The sequence below is a fragment of the Cibotium barometz genome, chromosome 37 (assembly GCF_041138505.1).
Source record: "Cibotium barometz isolate CiBa-2024 chromosome 37, ASM4113850v1, whole genome shotgun sequence".
Taxonomy (NCBI): Eukaryota; Viridiplantae; Streptophyta; class Polypodiopsida; order Cyatheales; family Cibotiaceae; genus Cibotium; species Cibotium barometz.
Window position 1 is genome coordinate 26,265,717 of NC_141082.1, and position 18,128 is coordinate 26,283,844.

The 18,128-nt window shown below is 41.9% G+C and overlaps 1 protein-coding gene across 2 annotated transcripts; it reads right to left on the reverse strand.

Moving 5' to 3' along the window:
* Nucleotides 1-8,952: 8,952 nt before the first annotated feature.
* LOC147617109 (BTB/POZ and MATH domain-containing protein 1-like) lies at nt 8,953-12,352 on the reverse strand. 2 transcript variants are annotated; one of them, XM_086776715.1, is made up of 5 exons: nt 12,204-12,352; nt 11,419-12,067; nt 10,038-10,386; nt 9,685-9,955; nt 8,953-9,607 (listed from the first exon to the last, which is right to left on the reverse strand). In XM_086776715.1, exons 2-5 carry the CDS (start codon nt 11,859-11,861, stop codon nt 9,414-9,416), a joined length of 1,257 nt encoding a protein of 418 aa, XP_086632841.1. In that variant the 5' UTR covers nt 11,862-12,067; nt 12,204-12,352; the 3' UTR covers nt 8,953-9,413. The 2 variants fall into 2 exon arrangements, with proteins under 2 accessions (XP_086632841.1, XP_086632842.1); XM_086776716.1 differs by having other exon boundaries at nt 8,953-9,596; nt 12,204-12,324.
* Nucleotides 12,353-18,128: the final 5,776 nt, after the last annotated feature.

The window sequence follows — 18,128 nt, forward strand, 5'->3', positions numbered from 1 at the left end:
CAAAATTGTCTGCTTAACCTTCCCATAGAACCAATGCCATATTTTAGTGAGGAAGCACTCCTTCCTCTACCACCTTCTCAAAGGGGGCATCTGGTAGGTCATCATCAACACCCACCCCAGTGGCTCATCATTAGGGATGTGCGACATATGGTCGACCAAGATATGTTGTGAGCCTTTTCGTACCGTGACAATAAAGTCAAATTACAGCAGAATTAGAAGCTATCTGATGATTCTATCAATGGTATAGGGTTTATTTATGAGGTAGAGAAGAGCTTGATGGTCCACAAGAAAATGAACTTGGTTGCCAAAACATAATGGCAAAATTTTTTAACCGTGTAGACCATGGCTAACCCTTCTCTTTCCATGGTGGTATATTTTTGTTCTACCTTGTCTAATTAGCCACTAGAAACTGGCAAAGCTAATAGGTAAATCCCTATTGTGTTCGTCGGGTTGAGCCAGCACGCACCCAATTGCAGAGGCAGAGGCATCTATGTACACATGAAATATGCTTTCCCAATCTGGGGATCTCAAGATGGGGGCACTTGCCAAAGATCTTTTTAGGGTATCATATTCTTGTTGACTCTCCTCTTTCCATTCAAAGATTACCATGAGTCCATAAAGGGGATGAGCCATGTTGGCATACATGAAGATCCAACATGTCCCATGAATCATTGGACTCCTTTGAAATTGGTCGGGGGTGGCAGATCAAGAATGAGTCGCACCTTGCTGTCATCGTTCGGTGGATATTTCGTAATTTGAGACAATATGTCCCAAGATTACCCCATGCCAAACCCAAAATTGGCATTTGAGAGGTTGAGAGAGATCCTGTAGAGCCGGCATTTCTCTAGCACTTTCCATAGACACCATAAATGTGCTTTCCAGCAGGTAGAGTTGACATAGAGGTCATCCACGAAAACTTCAAGGAATTTCCAGATATGTTCTTTATAGGCCATGCACATCAGGCATTGGAAGGTGCCTGGGGCATTGGTAAGCCCAAATGGCATGACTCGATACGCATACAAAATGGCACTCGGTGGCAAAAGTTGTTTTATGTTGATCCTTTGGATCCATCAACACTTGATTGTATCTAGAAAATCCATCAAGGAAGCTCTTGTCTTCCTTTCCTGTGACTCTTGAGCACATGCTCTATGAAGGGCAATGGAAAGTGATCTCGTATCATGGTAGCATTGACCTTTTTGAGGTCCATGCACACTCGCACTTTACCATTATTTTTGGGCGCTATCACTATGGGTGAAACCCATTCTGTGTGCTCTATCTCGTAGATGAATTCGGCATCTATAAGTCCTTTGATTTCCTCTTGGACTATCTTGGAATATTTGGGGTTCATAGGGTAGGCTCTTTGCTTTCACTGGTCTCGCTCCCTCAACCATAGGAATGGTATGCTTGACCATTTCAGGAGGTACACCCTTCATGTCTGTATACTTCCATGCAAAGAAATCTTGGAATTCTATGAGGAGAGTGACTAGGTCTTTTTCTTCTTCTTTAGAGAGGTCTTCCCCTATGTAGATGGGTCTCGGATCTTCTCCTGGACCTACCAGGTTAATTTCCTTGACTTTGGATAGACCATCATAAGATGTTATTGGCTTCCCATCGTGGGTTCTTTGGGCCGTGCAATATTGTACAAAACGGTCTATGACTTTGAAGGCTGTGAAGTGTTTGGGGACTTGTTTAGTCTCCTCAACTTTAGCGCTTTCTACTTCCATTAGTATTTTGGCTTCTTTTTTTGCAACAAGCGACAGCTTTTTATTTCGTGCTTTTCCTGCAGAGCGGAAAAGATTTTAAGGTTGAGGTTAGGAATTGGCTGGTTCTTCCAATTTTGTGGTTACCGTGTTAACTGGAATGGGGATGTCATTGAGATTCTTTTTCCAGGAGTGGTAGAAATATGCATGTGTGTCAACAACCTCGACATATCTTAGCCAATGTTCTTTTGACTCAATCAAGAAGATGTATACCTCTTTTCCTCCTGGAAAGCCATAGGTTTATGAGTTTTGTGTAAATGGTTTCCCCGGGCCTTCCTCATCACTAACACTCATAGGGTCATAGCTTATGGAATTGGGCATGCATGCGATGCTAAGCATATAAAGGGATGTGATTTCTTTCCCATCAGCCTTGGCAAATTTGGTACCCTTGCACTTTGGGAGTATGTCCAAGGTATCAAGGGTATGCATCCAATTATCTAGCTCTAAAAGGGGTGCAAATTCTACGCTATCTTGCTTCTCATCAATCATCTTATGGCATGTTTGACACAAGTGGACTATAGTGGATCTGGTTGTTTGTTACCGAATCCTCTATGAAAGGTCGGCCACTCATAGGATGGACTTTCTAGGTGCATAGGTTGACCTTTAATGTTTGATATTTCTTTTAGATGTAGATATGATTCGTGTCCTAGTCATGGATCATTTTGGTTTTCCTCGTGAAGGGATGTCCTAGGATGCAATTGTAAGAAACAAGCCGCTAGCCAAACTCATCACCACAAAGGTGTGTTGAAAGTTAGTTTTGAGAATCTTTATCTTCAAATCCGACAGAAGACCTATGAAGACCAATTTAGGAATTTTGGGAAAAATTCACAAATTTGACACCATTCTCTATGTTTCATACATGGAGTTTTAAGAGTTTATTTCCTCTATGTAATGGCAAGTTAGAGACTTTTTAAGAGTTTATTTCCTCTATGTAATGGCAAGTTAGAGACTTTTTAATACTTGTCAAGCAAGGAAAGTTTGTTTCTTATGTTTGGAAGTTTATTATTGAGAGTGGATTGATTATGTAAGTGAGAGAGAGAGAGGGGGGGGGATAAAGACAGCAAGTGTATGTCCCCCAAATTTTCTCTCCATCACATTCATTCTCTTCCAAGTTGGGCCAAGGTGAATTGAGCCAATGGGTAAAGTACTTGGCATGAAAGGGAATGGCCAAAAATTCCATCCTCGTCATTAAAATGAAGAGGGGGAGGGGCAAGATCAAGAAAGGAAGGAAGAGGTGGAGGGGAAATATTGTATTTTGAAATATATTCAAGAAGGGAAGGAAGAGGAGCAAGGCAAGATTCTAGCTCCCACTAGGCTTAGGTTCAAGTTTTTGTTGAGCTAATCTAAAAAAGGATTCTAAGAAACAAAATAAGAGAAAGAGAACCTCATATTTTTGTTGAACTACTCTACAAAAGGAATCTTTTTCTAAAAAAGGAAGACAAAAAGCTCTTGGGGTTAGGCTCAAACTTTGAGTTATGAGGTTAGGCTCAAACTTTGAGCTGATCAAGAGTGCATATACAGAGGGACCTGCACATCGTCCTTATCATCAATAAGTAGATCCATGACACATATGTCATGCATCTGATAATTTCTTGCACAACGGTCGATCTGCATCTGCCAATTTCTTGTACAACGATCAATTTGCAACACTTCCTATTCCTGATGTAAATTAGAGCCAATATGGTGGTAGGTTTGTTGACATTTGTTTTCTTATTTGTGATCAAGGTCAACGATGGCAGCGTGTGCACTTTGGTGATTCTCACAGGGCTAGCCCCAAAAGCCAATATCCCACATGCCTCCACAATGTCCTCCAAGGGTAGCAGCCCACCCAGTAGGTCCATTGCCTCAAAAAGCTCAGCCAACTTGATGGCATGCTTTGGCCCTTGACATATAACCGCCTTCTCTCTCAAGTCGGGGAAAAACACTAGCACCTCAGCCTTTACTACCATGGTGTGTTACAGGTAGTACGAGGCACTCTGAAGGCTAGCTCCATCTACACCCATTCACGAGACAACCTTGTGTGATTTTTTCCCTATTGGTGAATCAATAGATGATATTTATTGTTTATATGAAGGGTACGTGAATCCTGAAAGAAGAACTAATCTTTTGCAACAATCTTGTGTATTCTGTGTGTTCTGCAGTTTTAGAGTGTTTATGATGTCTTGTGTGTCATGTCTGGACAATCTAGGTGTTTTGTTAGGTTAGGGCTAGACGATCCAAGCAGCGACTATTTCCATGATATCCCTATCTTTTATAGGTTTAATGTACTAGGCTTCAACCAGAGTACACATTGGTGATCTTGTTCATTCATGGCTTAGGGTCATGACCATTGGGGCAATGTTCTTGGGACTGGGTGTTTGATAAGTATGGCTGGGAGATTTTTGATTGGGTGTTATTGCTATAATTATTGGGTGAATGTCTGGCCGTTACCCTCATCGTATATCTCACCCTTATGTCACTAGGGTGAAGAGGATATGATGTGACTGAAGGTTTGGTTGATCTAGGGCTGGGTTCTTCATAAGGAAACATTGAGCGGGAAGTAGATGAATTTCAGGATCGTTTTTGTGTGGAAGGCCGGTTGCATCATCAATGGAGCGTTCTTGAGGGTACTGATCAAGAATTGCACAATCTGGATGATCCAGGTGATGCACTTGTGTTTGACCCGGTGGTTCCGGAAGGCCCATCTCCAGAAGAGGTAAATCGTGTTCAATTTCACAAATGGATTGGAGGGGCTACATTAACTGCATTGGGGCAAGTTTCAAGAAGACAATTAATATTTAATCCACTTCCACTAAGGCCTAATCAATAAGGGGTAGAACACCACCTCGACTAGAGTGTCCGGAGGAAGCACCAACTTTTGCAGTGACTAGAGTTAAGGGACCACTAGATTGGGTGGAACAAGACAAGGTTTAACAAGGGGTGGTGAAAGAGATCAAGAGGATCCAAAGAAAGGTAGTACCTCCTCTTGATACCCCATGTTTCAAGATGTTCCTAAAGGCAATAGTGGTACATTAGGTTTTAAGCAGGAACCTACCCGCATGAAGGTGGGGGTGGCTCGTTGAAACTTTTTGAAGCTTTGTTGAAGTCTCAGATTTACCTAACCTTTGAGCAAGTATTGAATTGCATACCTAGCTTCCAGGAGTAGTTGGTAGCAAATCTTATGACATTAAATGAGACAGAGCCAATCAAGCAAGAAGCTATTCAGCGCAATCCAGAGAATCCAACAGCTTTGCTTACTCAGGTAGAAATTGATGTGGTGGACTATAAAGTACCAAAAACATCTAGCCATTTAAAAGTACAACTAAACCATCAAAAATACAACCCATTTTTGAAAATGCTAAAATATCTCAAAAAACACTATTTTTTAAACCAAAAAGAGCACGAGCTCCTAAAAAGCTCAAAAAAACTGTTAAAAAGTGCAAGTTTTACATTTAGGACGATGCCGGATAATTGGGGCAATATTCTTGTTGTCAAATCGCTAGTAGTTACAGGATACTACTATGAGAGTCCACGATGATGTGTGGGAGCTGCTTGTCAAAACGAACCTCATGTTCTCATGTACGCACACCTAGTGCGGGCCATCAACTTCCATATGGAGCCCATACTAGGAGAGGAAAATCTATTCAGGCTATCACCTGAGGTTGAAGAAAATATATCTAACAACATGCCTTTCATCAACTAGCCAAGTGCAAAACTATCTTCTAGCAAGACAAAACTTCTTCAATTTTGTGACATCATAGATTAGAAGTTCCACACTTACAACTGCAGCATGATGTGTCTTTGACATTGGGTAGAATGAATGTCCAACTGTTCTAAATCTGTGAAGCTTTAAATATTTTGACAGGTTGTCCAAAAACATGTATGATTTTGGGATATCAATGGATAAGAGAGTTGCGGTGATTGGTTTTGGGTATATGATACCTGATGTTTCTCATGTTCTATGAATGGTTGACATATGGGTTAACTGGTTACACTCTAGATATGGGTGAGTCTATATATAAGAAACTTAGGTTCTCTAGATCTAGCTAGTCTTCATTGAAAAAAGAACTTCCAAGCTTACAAAATCTTATTTTGTGTGTCCATGGAAGTACCTTATAGCACTTGACTTAATAAAATGTATAACACTTTCCACTTTTTATCATTGCATTTTAAGAATTTCACATTAGTTTAAGAAGGGGTTTCATTCCCTAAAAGCAACACACCACCTATCCCACATCTTCATGAAATGTTGAACATAAATATCCACATTATCTTTCTGGGTAACCCCCAGAATTTCATCCCACTCGATTAGGATCTTTAGTCTTTTGATAATGCTGCAAAAACTCTTGTTTTGTTGCTTCATAAGTGAGTTCTTGTGGAGGGTCTCTGGCTTCTAAAGAACCTTCATAACCCTTCAATCATTGTCGAGCTTCATCCTATAAGCAGCAACAAAGAATACTTAGCATAAAGATAGGCTCTTGCCTATTTATCAAGCAAGTGATTTTCAATTGTTCCACAAATTTTTTGACATCTTTATGCGAAAATCCATGAAAAAATGAAAAATCTTGGGCCATATCAGCACAATGGACAAACCAAGGGTGCTTGAAGAGGTTCCTCAGTGGGGACACCTAAAGGATCTGAGGTGACGAGCAGTAATTGGGTTATGCCTCTATAACCCTTCTCTATCAACCCTCAACCCTTAAAATATATGAGAGGAATACCCTAAGACTTTTTGCTAAATCCCAAACAACCATGACCATAAAAGGGTGTTTAACAACAATGGGGTAGAATATACAAACATAAAAGAAAAGACACGAAAACTCATAGGTAAGGCAATAGCAATGATCATGCAAATTAAGCCAGTAGATCGGTACAACCACATTGATCTCCACAAGTTCCCTGGGAATACAACCTCCACAAATAGCTCAATGCCTACCTGCCCCAGCATCATAATAAAGTGGTAAACCCTCTCTCCTAGCAAAGGTCCTTAGTCACATAACAGGGATGCCTCTACCTATTGAAGAAGCATTTACAAAACCATCCAAGCTCAGCCAAGAAGAAGTGGTAGAAGACTTGGAGGAGGCTAATACCCTCGTTGCCAGCACTAAGGAAATCCTGACTAGCATGGAGAAAAGGAAGAAAACATGACTTCAAGACCAAGAGGACTCCCATCATGCCTTCTCCTCACGAACTTGTGGTGAACAGGAAGAATCTGATGAGGGTGAGGAATATGTGCAAGATGATCTACTACCATCCCCATCTAAGCTTCCAACTATGGAAATAGGGGGTAGACCCAATCACAAGCATAGAATTCGTCTCATTCACTACGGCACAAGCAACACCCTCTATTCGAGCACCCCATCATACTCTAATGCAAGAGAAGGTATCAGAGCCGTTGAATGCACCCTTTGAGGAACCAATACGGGAGCTGGAAGTCCCCGCTGAGCCTCAGGTACCTTCCCCATAACAACAAGACCAACCAATAGAAGAGAAGGCAGAGGAAGTGGTACAAGAAGAGGCAACACCCAGAAAACGCATAGGGTAGCTCCCTACAATCTTGCAGACCAATGAAGAAACTGTCAAGGCTAAAAGGTGGTGCTCTGCCTCTGAAAATAGGCAAGGGACAGCAGCCTCGACCGGCAGCTGCCATGGAGTCTAGAACATGAAGATGAGAAGCACCTACTCTTGCAGATGAACAACCCAGAAGCAAAACACCTGCACGTAGAGAAGAAGGTAGACGAGCTAAAGCTGGGGGAGTGGGGCAAAGAACAAAAGGCACAGAAGGCCGATGGGCCAGGCGGAAGAATAAGAGGGAGGCGGAAGCAGGAAGAAGACAGCAAGTGTTTGGGAGAAGCTGTCAAAGAAGAAGAGGGAGGGAAGGGTGCGAAGGGCTGGGATGTCGGGATACGGAGGGATGTCGGGATACGGAGCACGAGGGAGGAGGGGGGGGGGAGAGAGAGAGAGAGAGAGGGCGCGGGATGCACAGGCAGAAGGGAAGGGGGCGACAGGCTAGCACAGGGGGGAGCTCCAGCTCCAGTTTAAGCAACTCTGTTGTAGCGGAGTTGCAATTGAAAAAAGAGGACGCACATGGGAAAAACTGTTTGCCTTACTTCTGGCAAATGTTTTGTTATGGTTCCCATCAGTGAGCTTTACTACGACACTCAGGTTTCCCAGAAACTCTTGGTGATTATGTTCCATCTGCGGGGACTCCAGAACTTGTCCTATCAATTGTCCAATCGATCGAATCAACTGGTAGTACTCCTTCCGGAGGCCGGGGAAAGTGTTTCCAACTCCACATGTTACATGCACTTGCATTTGAAAATTCTCTTATACCGAAACATTTTTTTTAGGCTGCTAGCATTGGCAACAGTGCATTCCAGCTTCCGATAAACTTCTACAAAAGAATCAACCTTCGATGTCGTGTTACATATTCTTCTCCTTCTTACAGTATCCTCTGATGGTTATCTTGGAAATTGACCTTGCAGACAGTGTTGGGCAGCATGTGTTCAGAGTGGATAGATCATCTAACCATATTATGAAAATGACAGGCAGAGCAATCTTCTTAGTACGCTATCTCCACTATATGTATAAGGTCTAAGCTTGATTATTGTGGTGCTTTTATAGATCGTTATCTATTAAGTCGTTTGTGCTTGATTATAACTGCATTACTCGAGTACAAAAAACGACCTTGTAATGTACATGTCCAAGACTATCCATAAATTGGCTGTCTATTTTACAGAGGGACTAGCCTCAAAAAGAGCACACTTCAGCTCTTTTGCGTTGATGACACATTCCCCTAAGCAACTAAAGCTGTACCAAAGGCCCCCTGAACCCATGGGAGATTCTGTGGCAGCAGAAAACGAATGTGGCAAAGATAAATCTCAGGCCACAGCTGCATTACATGGTTAATGGAGAACAATGAAAACCACTATTTTGAGCTCTCAATGGTTTTGTTGACAAGAGTTTGCATGCTAACATAGCTTCGCCCAACTGTCGAAGTGTATCTGAAGCCATTGTAACCCAAAGCCCGGACACCTCATCGGGCGGCCTCAAGCTGCTGCACACACCTGAAGAACCCATGATGATTTGTCTGATTTTTACTAGGGAGTCACCCACTCTTTAAACCCAGCCTGAGTTGTTCAAAGCTAAGGAAAAAGAGGAACATCTACAAAACAACAACAGATTCATCTTATGCTTAAAAGTAGCATCCATGTAGAGAGAGCACAGAAATCTTTATAATAATCAAAAAATGTACTCCCTCTGATAAAATGCAGAACATTACTCATTCAAGAGATGTTGCCTTTAGCAAAAGCCACCAGTAAAGCATTTCAAGAACATGTCTGACATATGCAACACTATGGAATCATGAGCTGCCTCAGGCAGTAAGACTCTGTCAAAAGGCTACACAGCCTTTTGCAGAAAAACCACACACAACATAGGCTACTATAGCAAAGTACAGCAGGTAAGTACGTTGAGAACCTTTCCCTTGTGTCGCAACAGTTAGAAGTAAGAATCTTCTGTCAAGGCCTAAATGAACAAAGCTCCAGAGCCGCAGTTGTGCAGCCAAAATAGAAAGCGATGAAAATGCTAGAGTAGTTTTAGTTCCACCATACCGATTTGCCTGTATGCACCCATGTTAGTAAAGAGCTGAGCTACCCATGGATTCCTTGAATGCTAAACCCTTTGCCGGACCCTTCTACCATTAGCATCTGATCCATCAAGACCGGTCATGTCTATGGCTTGCTTGTTCAGAACTGGAATCTCTGTTTCTGCATCTTCTTCAACGCCAGCAACAGCTTTCAGAAGCTCACACTGCAATGAGGGGCAGCTCTCCCGCAAATGTTCATAACCATCAGACTGTATCACAGCTACCATCGAATAACAAAGAAGAACTCAGTAATGACCACATGCATAAGTGAGAAAGGAAAAATGCTGAAACACAAACCTGCAAGATTTGCAGCAACAAACTTCAAGCACACTGCTTTCAGTTGTAATGAGTGATGTTGCTCTGCTAAGGCAAGAGTGGTAGCCACTGTATCAACATTGATCTCATCACACAATTTCGATTCACATAGCATCCTTAGCCGGTCCAGTCCATATCGGTCTGCAGCAGCTAGCAAATGCTGGGCCATCAATGTGGTGGTTGATGGCAAAGGTGATCCCGACGGTTCATTCTCCTCTGGCAGTGAATCCCTATACATGAAATACAGCATTGCCTGAAACAGCACAATCGAGTTAATTTGACTACACATAGATCCCAAAAATGTAAGATTGGCTGAAATACTTCCAGATGCTAACCTTAAAAACAGGTGCTTCCATGTCCTTCACTTGAATGACCTGAGACTCCCTCTCCCGCATGGGACCAAATAACTGTGCTTTGAACACAGGTGACCGTGCAGCAAGAACTAATTTGTGTGCAGGAAACCTTTCCCCATCTGCTTCAAATGTAATATCACTGTTCACACCACTGTCCAAAAGTTCCCCAAAATGAAGCCCTAGATTAGAGTCTGGCACGGGAATCGAGAAAAGCCTAGGTCCTTGGGTAGATGAAACCACTACGCCCACAGTACAAGTTATTGCAAGGCTGTCATCCTTGATGTAATCTGATGTTTCAAGAACAGCTCTCCTGTAAAAACGCTTGTAACCCCTGCAACACACCACAAAAGAATTGGTGGCTGCAGCAGACTACAAAAGACAAAATCAGTCTACACAATGATCTGGCATCCCATACCATATACACAGAATCACTGACATCATTCCAGAGGGAGACTCACAACACGGACTGGCACTGTTTCATGTGCACGACAGTGCACACCTGACCTTGGACTCATGTGCAGGACAATGCACACCTGACCTCGGACGACTCAGATGCATCCCTGGCTGACTCGTCCCGGACTGGGACCAGTTTACCATCCCAGGTCCTGCACCTTCTGTACAGATATGTCTACGTGGCATCCAAGTGCGGGTTGCACGTGACATTATATATATATATATATATATATATATATACATATATATACATATATATATATATATATGTGTATGTATGTATGTATGTATGTATGTGTGTGTGTATGTGTATGTGTGTATGTGTATATATATGTATGTATATGTATATATATATATACATATATACCCGTACGTACGTACGTATATATACATATGTATGTATGTATGTATGTATGTATGTATGTATATATATGTATGTGTGTGTATATATATATATATACCTAGATGAATCCAAGAACATCCCCAAAATCTGCATGTTATATACTCATGGTAGTCAACCCACAAGACTATATAACTATCAACTCCATTCTGCATAGTTACCAAACCAGATCAAAATGCATGTGCATGCCAAATTGGTGTGTATCATGAAGCAAGCATTCTCCCGTTTTAAATGTTTGTATGTGCACATGTATGTACATCAGTTGGCCCATTATACATATGTAGGCATCAGGTATGGGTATCCAGGAACACTTAAAACAAAAGCCTATATTCTCGTATATATTGTGTAAGTGCATATATAAAAAGTACATATGTCAGAATTCCCCGAAATTAGGTGTTTGCGTGTATATTGCATGCACATATATGAGCATATGCATGTGATTCATACATGCTCTGCTTTAGTTAATCAATGCATGAAACTGCTTAGTTCACGAGTATAAAGGATACATACCACATGCTACCTCGATATTTCAGGGTGTAAGGGCCACTTTCCAAAGCTCGATCAAAATGGCTGTGCACTTTGTGCTTGCCTTTGCCACTCTGGTCAAGCAGGGTTAGCTCAAAGAGCGCACGGACATCAGTCCCTTCACTTGCTAGGGCAATGAAGACAGAAACGTACAGGGAATTGTCCTCTGCATTCTTGCCATCAGGATAAAAGTAAACTGCCCACTGGAACCCACCGACAGAGAAGGTGTCGCTGGCTATATATTTGCCCACTCCCATACCTTTGGCCAGAGAATAGCCAGCGATTTTGAAGTGGTGGGATCCATTGGTGGTTTGAGTGACAGATCTAGAGGAAGATGAAGAGTTACCTGCTGCTGAAACACGTAATGATGCTGCACAGCCTGGGCCAGCACTGGCGCCAGCCTGCAGAGCCAAAGGTATACGCGCCATGAGGCAGACTGCCGTGTACAGAACCCTAACTGTCAGAAAAAACCTAGGACATCATGTCATGGCATGAAATCCTCGTGCCACGCCGTACCACCACGTAGCAGGCATCCTTTGCGGCCAGGTGCCACCCATTTTCACAGGCAATTCCGCACAGAAACAAAACCTCTTCGTTCGCTTTCTCAGCATGAGATGGAGGGAGAAACCCGAACCTGCAACAGAACACAAAGCATGGGATATGAGAAGGCAGCCATCATGGATTTACAGAAGGCCAGACTCCATAGCTACAATTCTCGCAGAAAGCGCCATGTTTTGAGAGAAAGGAAGGGGGAAGGCCAAGAATCCTACCTGCTGGGATGTTCAGGAAGCCATCGATTTGCAGTCAAGGTGGCAGAATTCGTCGTAGAGAGGAAAGCTCTGCAAGAGGGAGGGATCGGCACGTTCTGCTCAAATGCAGAAGGCAACAACAATTAATGTATGGCGTCTTCCACGCTTTTATATTTTGCCGGTCGCTTCACATACAAACTCTTGTCCGGGGTTCCCTTCACACCGGAACTGGCCTATCGTAGTCAAAGCGCATTATTTTCAAGTGTAACCATCAAAAGAGCTAACAAAGTTTGAATTTGGTTAGAACGTATAAATGCACCCTAAGATGTTTTTCTATGAGAGCTATTAATTAAATAATGTTTGTAAACAAAATTAAACCTTTTTATATGAATAATGAAAAAAGTGATTTCAAGGATTTGTTTTTGCTTCGTGGCATGTCCCCATGCAGATATTCTTGGTGAAAAGATGTTGATCTCTCTCTGTCGTCGTCGGCCACAATCTCTCTCTATCTCTCATGTATATAGTAGTGAAGAAGCCATCTCTACAAATGGCCACATGACCACCAGCTCTCTTTTTTTTTGTAATAGAAGATATATTACCAAAATTACTTTACAAATGGCTACGTGACCTCCATGTGATGTACTAGCTTTCCCTCACTAATTACTTCGAACCACAAGTGTAGCTCGGAGTACCCTCATCCAAAATATAGTCGTGTCATTCTCCACCAAATGAGCTGACCGCAAGGAAGAGACTTGCCACAATAGTAGCCCTTTTATATGACCTATGTGAGCTGTAATATACCAACTTTTGCATCAAATATGAAGGCATTCCTAGTTAACCAGATATGCCATAAACCTGTCCACCTAAAAAAATAAAAGAAAATCGAATGTACTAGCTCTCTCTCTCTCTCTCTCTCTCTCTCTCTCTCTCTCTCTCCCTCGTATAAGTTCGCTAAAGGTTCAAGGTCTTCCTCCTTGTCTTCCTATGTCTCTATCTATTTTGTCTCAACTTGAAGGTAGGCTAGTGGGACGTTGGCCATCTCAAGTATTGCAAATTGCAAGGGGGCAGGCCAAGAACGTTGGCCATCTTAGGCGGAGGGGGAACCTTAGGTAGTGTAAGGGTAGTAATTAGTGTCGAGGAATATGCAAGGGGGCAAGCTAGTAAGATAGGCGTGGGCCATCTCAAGAGAGGAGGGGAAACCTTAGGCAGTGTAAGGGAAATAATTAGTGTTAAGGAATATGCCCTAACACACAATTTGAATGAGCAGGGATCCTTTATACTACTTAGTGTATTTGACCTTAGGGAAAAACAAGACCCTCAACTTTGGTGTTGCATAACAAAAGTAGGGATTCTTTATACTACTACTTAGTGTATTTGACCTTAGGAAAATAAAAGCCGTCAACTTTGAGGTTGCATAACAAAAGTAGAAATACGAGGTTCTAATTCAACGATGGCGTTGTTACATGTTGCACTAAGGGCCACCACCTCCTACCTTGCCACCTAATGGAGAATATCAAGGGCTTGAGCATTGAGACCTATGTAAATTCTCACAATAGACACACGCACCTATGTAAAGGGACATAGACACAAGAACATGTCATCCACATGGAGGAGAAAAATGACACCAAGAACCCGGTCCCAAAAAGGCAAGGACACAAGAACCTCCCACACATCTTCTAGGTATCCTTACACATCTGTCACGTCTCATCTCATGTTAGGATGACATCTGCTAAGCTTAGGCACATTTGGCAATTTACCTAAGTCCCACATCATCTTTCTCATCATGTTCACACACTCATGTACTATTTCCATCTACACATGTCCACCCTAGCTTTGAAATCTGTAAGAGTTATATTCATGTGTGCATAGTCATCTCCCACATATGTTCTCGAGATGAGGACGTACTCTTGATCCATCATCCATGCATGTTCCTAATCTCCCACATATGTTCTCGAGATGAGGACGTACTCTTGATCCATCATCCATGCATGTTCCTAATCTCACACCTACGTTTTCAATCCATCACCACTTACATTTTAGATGCACAACCACATATTCCTATCCATTACCAGTACATTTTAGATCACAACCACATATTCCAATCCATCACTGTGTATATTTGCACAACCACATATTTCACTTTATCTACCACACCTATTTTATTCTCATGCATGTTTTGGAACACCTGCCATGCACGTTTCGGATCCTTCTCCTATGCATGTTCTTCCTTCATGCACACATGTGCATTTCACATTCTCAATCGCGCATTCATGATAATCATTTATGCCATTTCCCCACATTTGCAAGTCTCCCATGTTTAATAAATAGCCAAGCACATGTTCGAGACATCTTCCATGTGTTCTGATACTTGCCACATACATGGGAGGTCAAAAAGCTATTAAAAGGAGCACATCTCCCTTATTCTCATGTTTCTCTTGCACATGCTTCTATACTCTTGCAACCCCACAACAAGCCAATACCCACAAATCTTCCTACAAGAACCCACCCAACCCCCCATATCATCATCATCGTCATTTCTAGCCACCATGTTGAACTCCCAAAAACCCTGAAAGCTCCTATGAGATCACATCCATTAAGAGGACCCCATCTCTCAGAAATGGAGTCCAAGGCTCTTAATCCTAAGCCTTTGGAGGAATACAAAAGTTCTTTCCAATGCTTTTCTCCCCTTGGCACACTAACTTCATACTCTCACTGATATTGGGCAACTTCATGAATGAAGAATGGCAAGGGCAGCACCAACTTCAAGATTCCTCTTTACATAGGGAATCACTATGAGGTGGCCATGTGATCTAATCTTTTGTCTACCTTAAAGAAGACATGCATGGGAAGCCTAGCCCAAATACCACCATAGTGTTTGGATGTTGCTAGATGTGTTCACTTTATCAACATATTCAAGCTAAGGACACAGACAAGGACAATTAAAGGCCCCAAGGAGAAGATATATTTATACAATTGAGAGGTTGCAATATACTAGGCTCATATCTTCTATGGATCTTGATGGCACGTTTTTAGAGCTTAGCAGGCCCTCAAAGCTAGATGCTATTTAGCAAAACTCAATATGTCATTGACGTACTCAAATAATTGCATATAGAGAATGATAGAAACTTGTTAAAAAGACCAAAGATCATCTAAAGGAGCACCAAAGCATTTTCTATGAAAGTCCAAGGCTCTTAATCATAAGTCTTTGGAGGAATAAAGATCTTTCCAACACTTCTCTCCGCTTGGCACCAAGATACTCTCACGATATTGGGCAACAACATGCACACTTGAATGAATAATGGCAAGGGCACCAACTTCAAGATTATTCATCACACAAGAAATTGCTATGAGTTGGGCACATGATCAAATTTTTTTCCTTCCTTAGAGAAGATACGCATGGGAGTCCTAGCCTAGATACCATCATAGTGTTTGGATGTTGTTAGATGTGTCCACTTCATCAGCACATTCATAGATCTTGATGGCAATGACTTTTTGGACATAAGCAAGCCCTCAAAGCTAAATGCCTATTTAGCAAATACTCAGTCTGTCAATGTTGCACTCACATAGCTCTGTAGATAAGGATATAAACTTGTTAAAAAGACCACAAACCATATGCACCTATTAGCATCGTAATGGCATTATAGTGCTCTACCACCATATCTCTCCATGGATATCTTTATAGTCTAAGAGTGGTGAATAGTTCACAAAGAGCTAGAAGATGCCCTTAAATTCTTTCAGTGGGGCCATCCAACAAAGGAGAAAAAGGGTAAGGGAGTGAAAACATCTCAAGGCTAACTTCTTCAGCACCTGGCATTAATGATAACCCTCCACACCCCTCTTCATGCGACCATCCAACAAAGAAGAAAAATGGTTAGATAAGGAGAAAAAATGCCTCAAAGCTAACTTCTTCAGCACCTAGCACCAATGATGACCCTCCACACCCCTCTTCATAAAACCATCCATCTTCTATAGCCACACACAACCCTCCTAACACGTTATGCCTCTGTCTCATGGAGGGGAAACCTTAGGTAGTGTATAGGGAATAATTAATTCATGCAAATATACCCTAGCATAATTGTAATGAATAGGAATCCTTTATACTACTTAGCGTATTTGACCTTAGTAAAAAGGGCCTTTGGTTAACTCCAACTTTGGGGTTGCATAATAAAAGTAGAAATAAGAAGTGCAATTCCTACATTTATGGTGTCATTACATGTTTCATTAAGGATTGCCTTCTTATACCTTGCCACTCAATGGAGAGAACAACAAGGGCTTGAACATCCACCTCACCCAAGATGCAGATTCTCACAATAGTCAACAAGCACCTATGTCTTCAAAAGGAACATAGACACAAGAACATGGTGTCCACACAGAGGAGAAAAACAACACCAAGGGAGTCGCCCCACAAGAAACTGATCCCAAAAAGGCAAGGACATGAGAACCTCCCACCTGTCTTCTAGGAATCCCTACCTCGGCACATTTGGAAATTTACCTAAGTCCCACATTATGTATGTTGCTCTTCATAGCATCTCACCCTAGCTCTGAAATCTATAAAAGTTATCTCCCATGTGTGCATAGTCATCTCCCACATATGTTCTAGATGAGGAATGTATGTCCTTGAACCATCTTCCATGCATGTTCCTAATCTCACATGTATGTTTCCAAATAGATTTCACATGCACAACCACATATTCCATTTTATCTACCACACACCTGTTTTATTTTGCATGCATGTTCTAGAACACCCGCCATGCACATTTTAGACCCTTGTCCCTTACACGTTCTTCACACACATGCATTCCACATTCTTAACCATGCATTCACAATCACCCTTTCCCCACATTTTATTCTCCCATGTATTGCACATTGTCAAGTATGTGTTCCAGACATCTACCACGCATTTCACGTACGTAGCAGATCGAAAACCATAAATAGGAGCACATCTCCCTCATTCTTGTGTTTCTCTTGCACATGCTTTTAGAGTCTTGCACTTTTTCACTAAACTCAGCATACCCTCAAAATGAGCCAACACCCTTGATCCACCCTTCTCCCCATCATTTCCAACACCCATGTTGGACTCCTCAAAAGCCAAAAAGTTCCCTTTTGAAACCCCAAGATCACACCCTCATCCTGGAAATGAAGTCAAGGACTCTTAATCTTGAGCCTTTGGATGAGTTCCAAAGGTCTCTCTTACACTTGTCTCCCCTTTGCATCGAGATAATCGCCATGAAAAGTGGACCTCGTCCCAGAAATGAAAGTTAAGGTCTCTTAATCTTGAGCCTTTGGAGGACTACCAAAGGTCTTTCTAACACCTCTCCCCTTGGCACTGAGATACTCTCACTCTCACTCATTAAAGCTGGACCTCATCTTGAAAATGGAAGTCGAGGTCTCTTAATCTTGAGCCTTTAGAGGAGTATCAAAGGTCTTTCCAACACTTCTCTCCCTATGGCACCAAGATACTGGCAAAAATATGAACTCTTGAATGAAGAATGGCAGGGAAACCAACTTTAAGATTGCTCATCACACGAGGAATTGTTATGAGGTGGCCACATGATCGAATGTTTTTCCTATCTTAGAGAAGACAGGCATGGGAGGCCTAGCCTAGATACCACCATGGTGTTTGGTATATGCATTCACTTTATCAAAATATTCAAGCTAAGGGCACAACACAAACAACAATGATTAAAGAACTTTAAAGAGAAGATATATTAGTATAACTAGACATTGATGCCATTCAAAATGCCTTCTACACTTGCTTATAGTCTTCAAAACAATGAACCAATTTCCAAATATGGTGATTGGATTGACTGATGGGAGTGGAAATAAGGATGGTACATCCTAGGAATACATCATAAAGAAGGTGTTAACCACTCCATAGGCTAACATGGGTTTACCCACCCATAAGGCACTTTGCCATCTTACCTACTTGAATGGGTTATCTTTTGT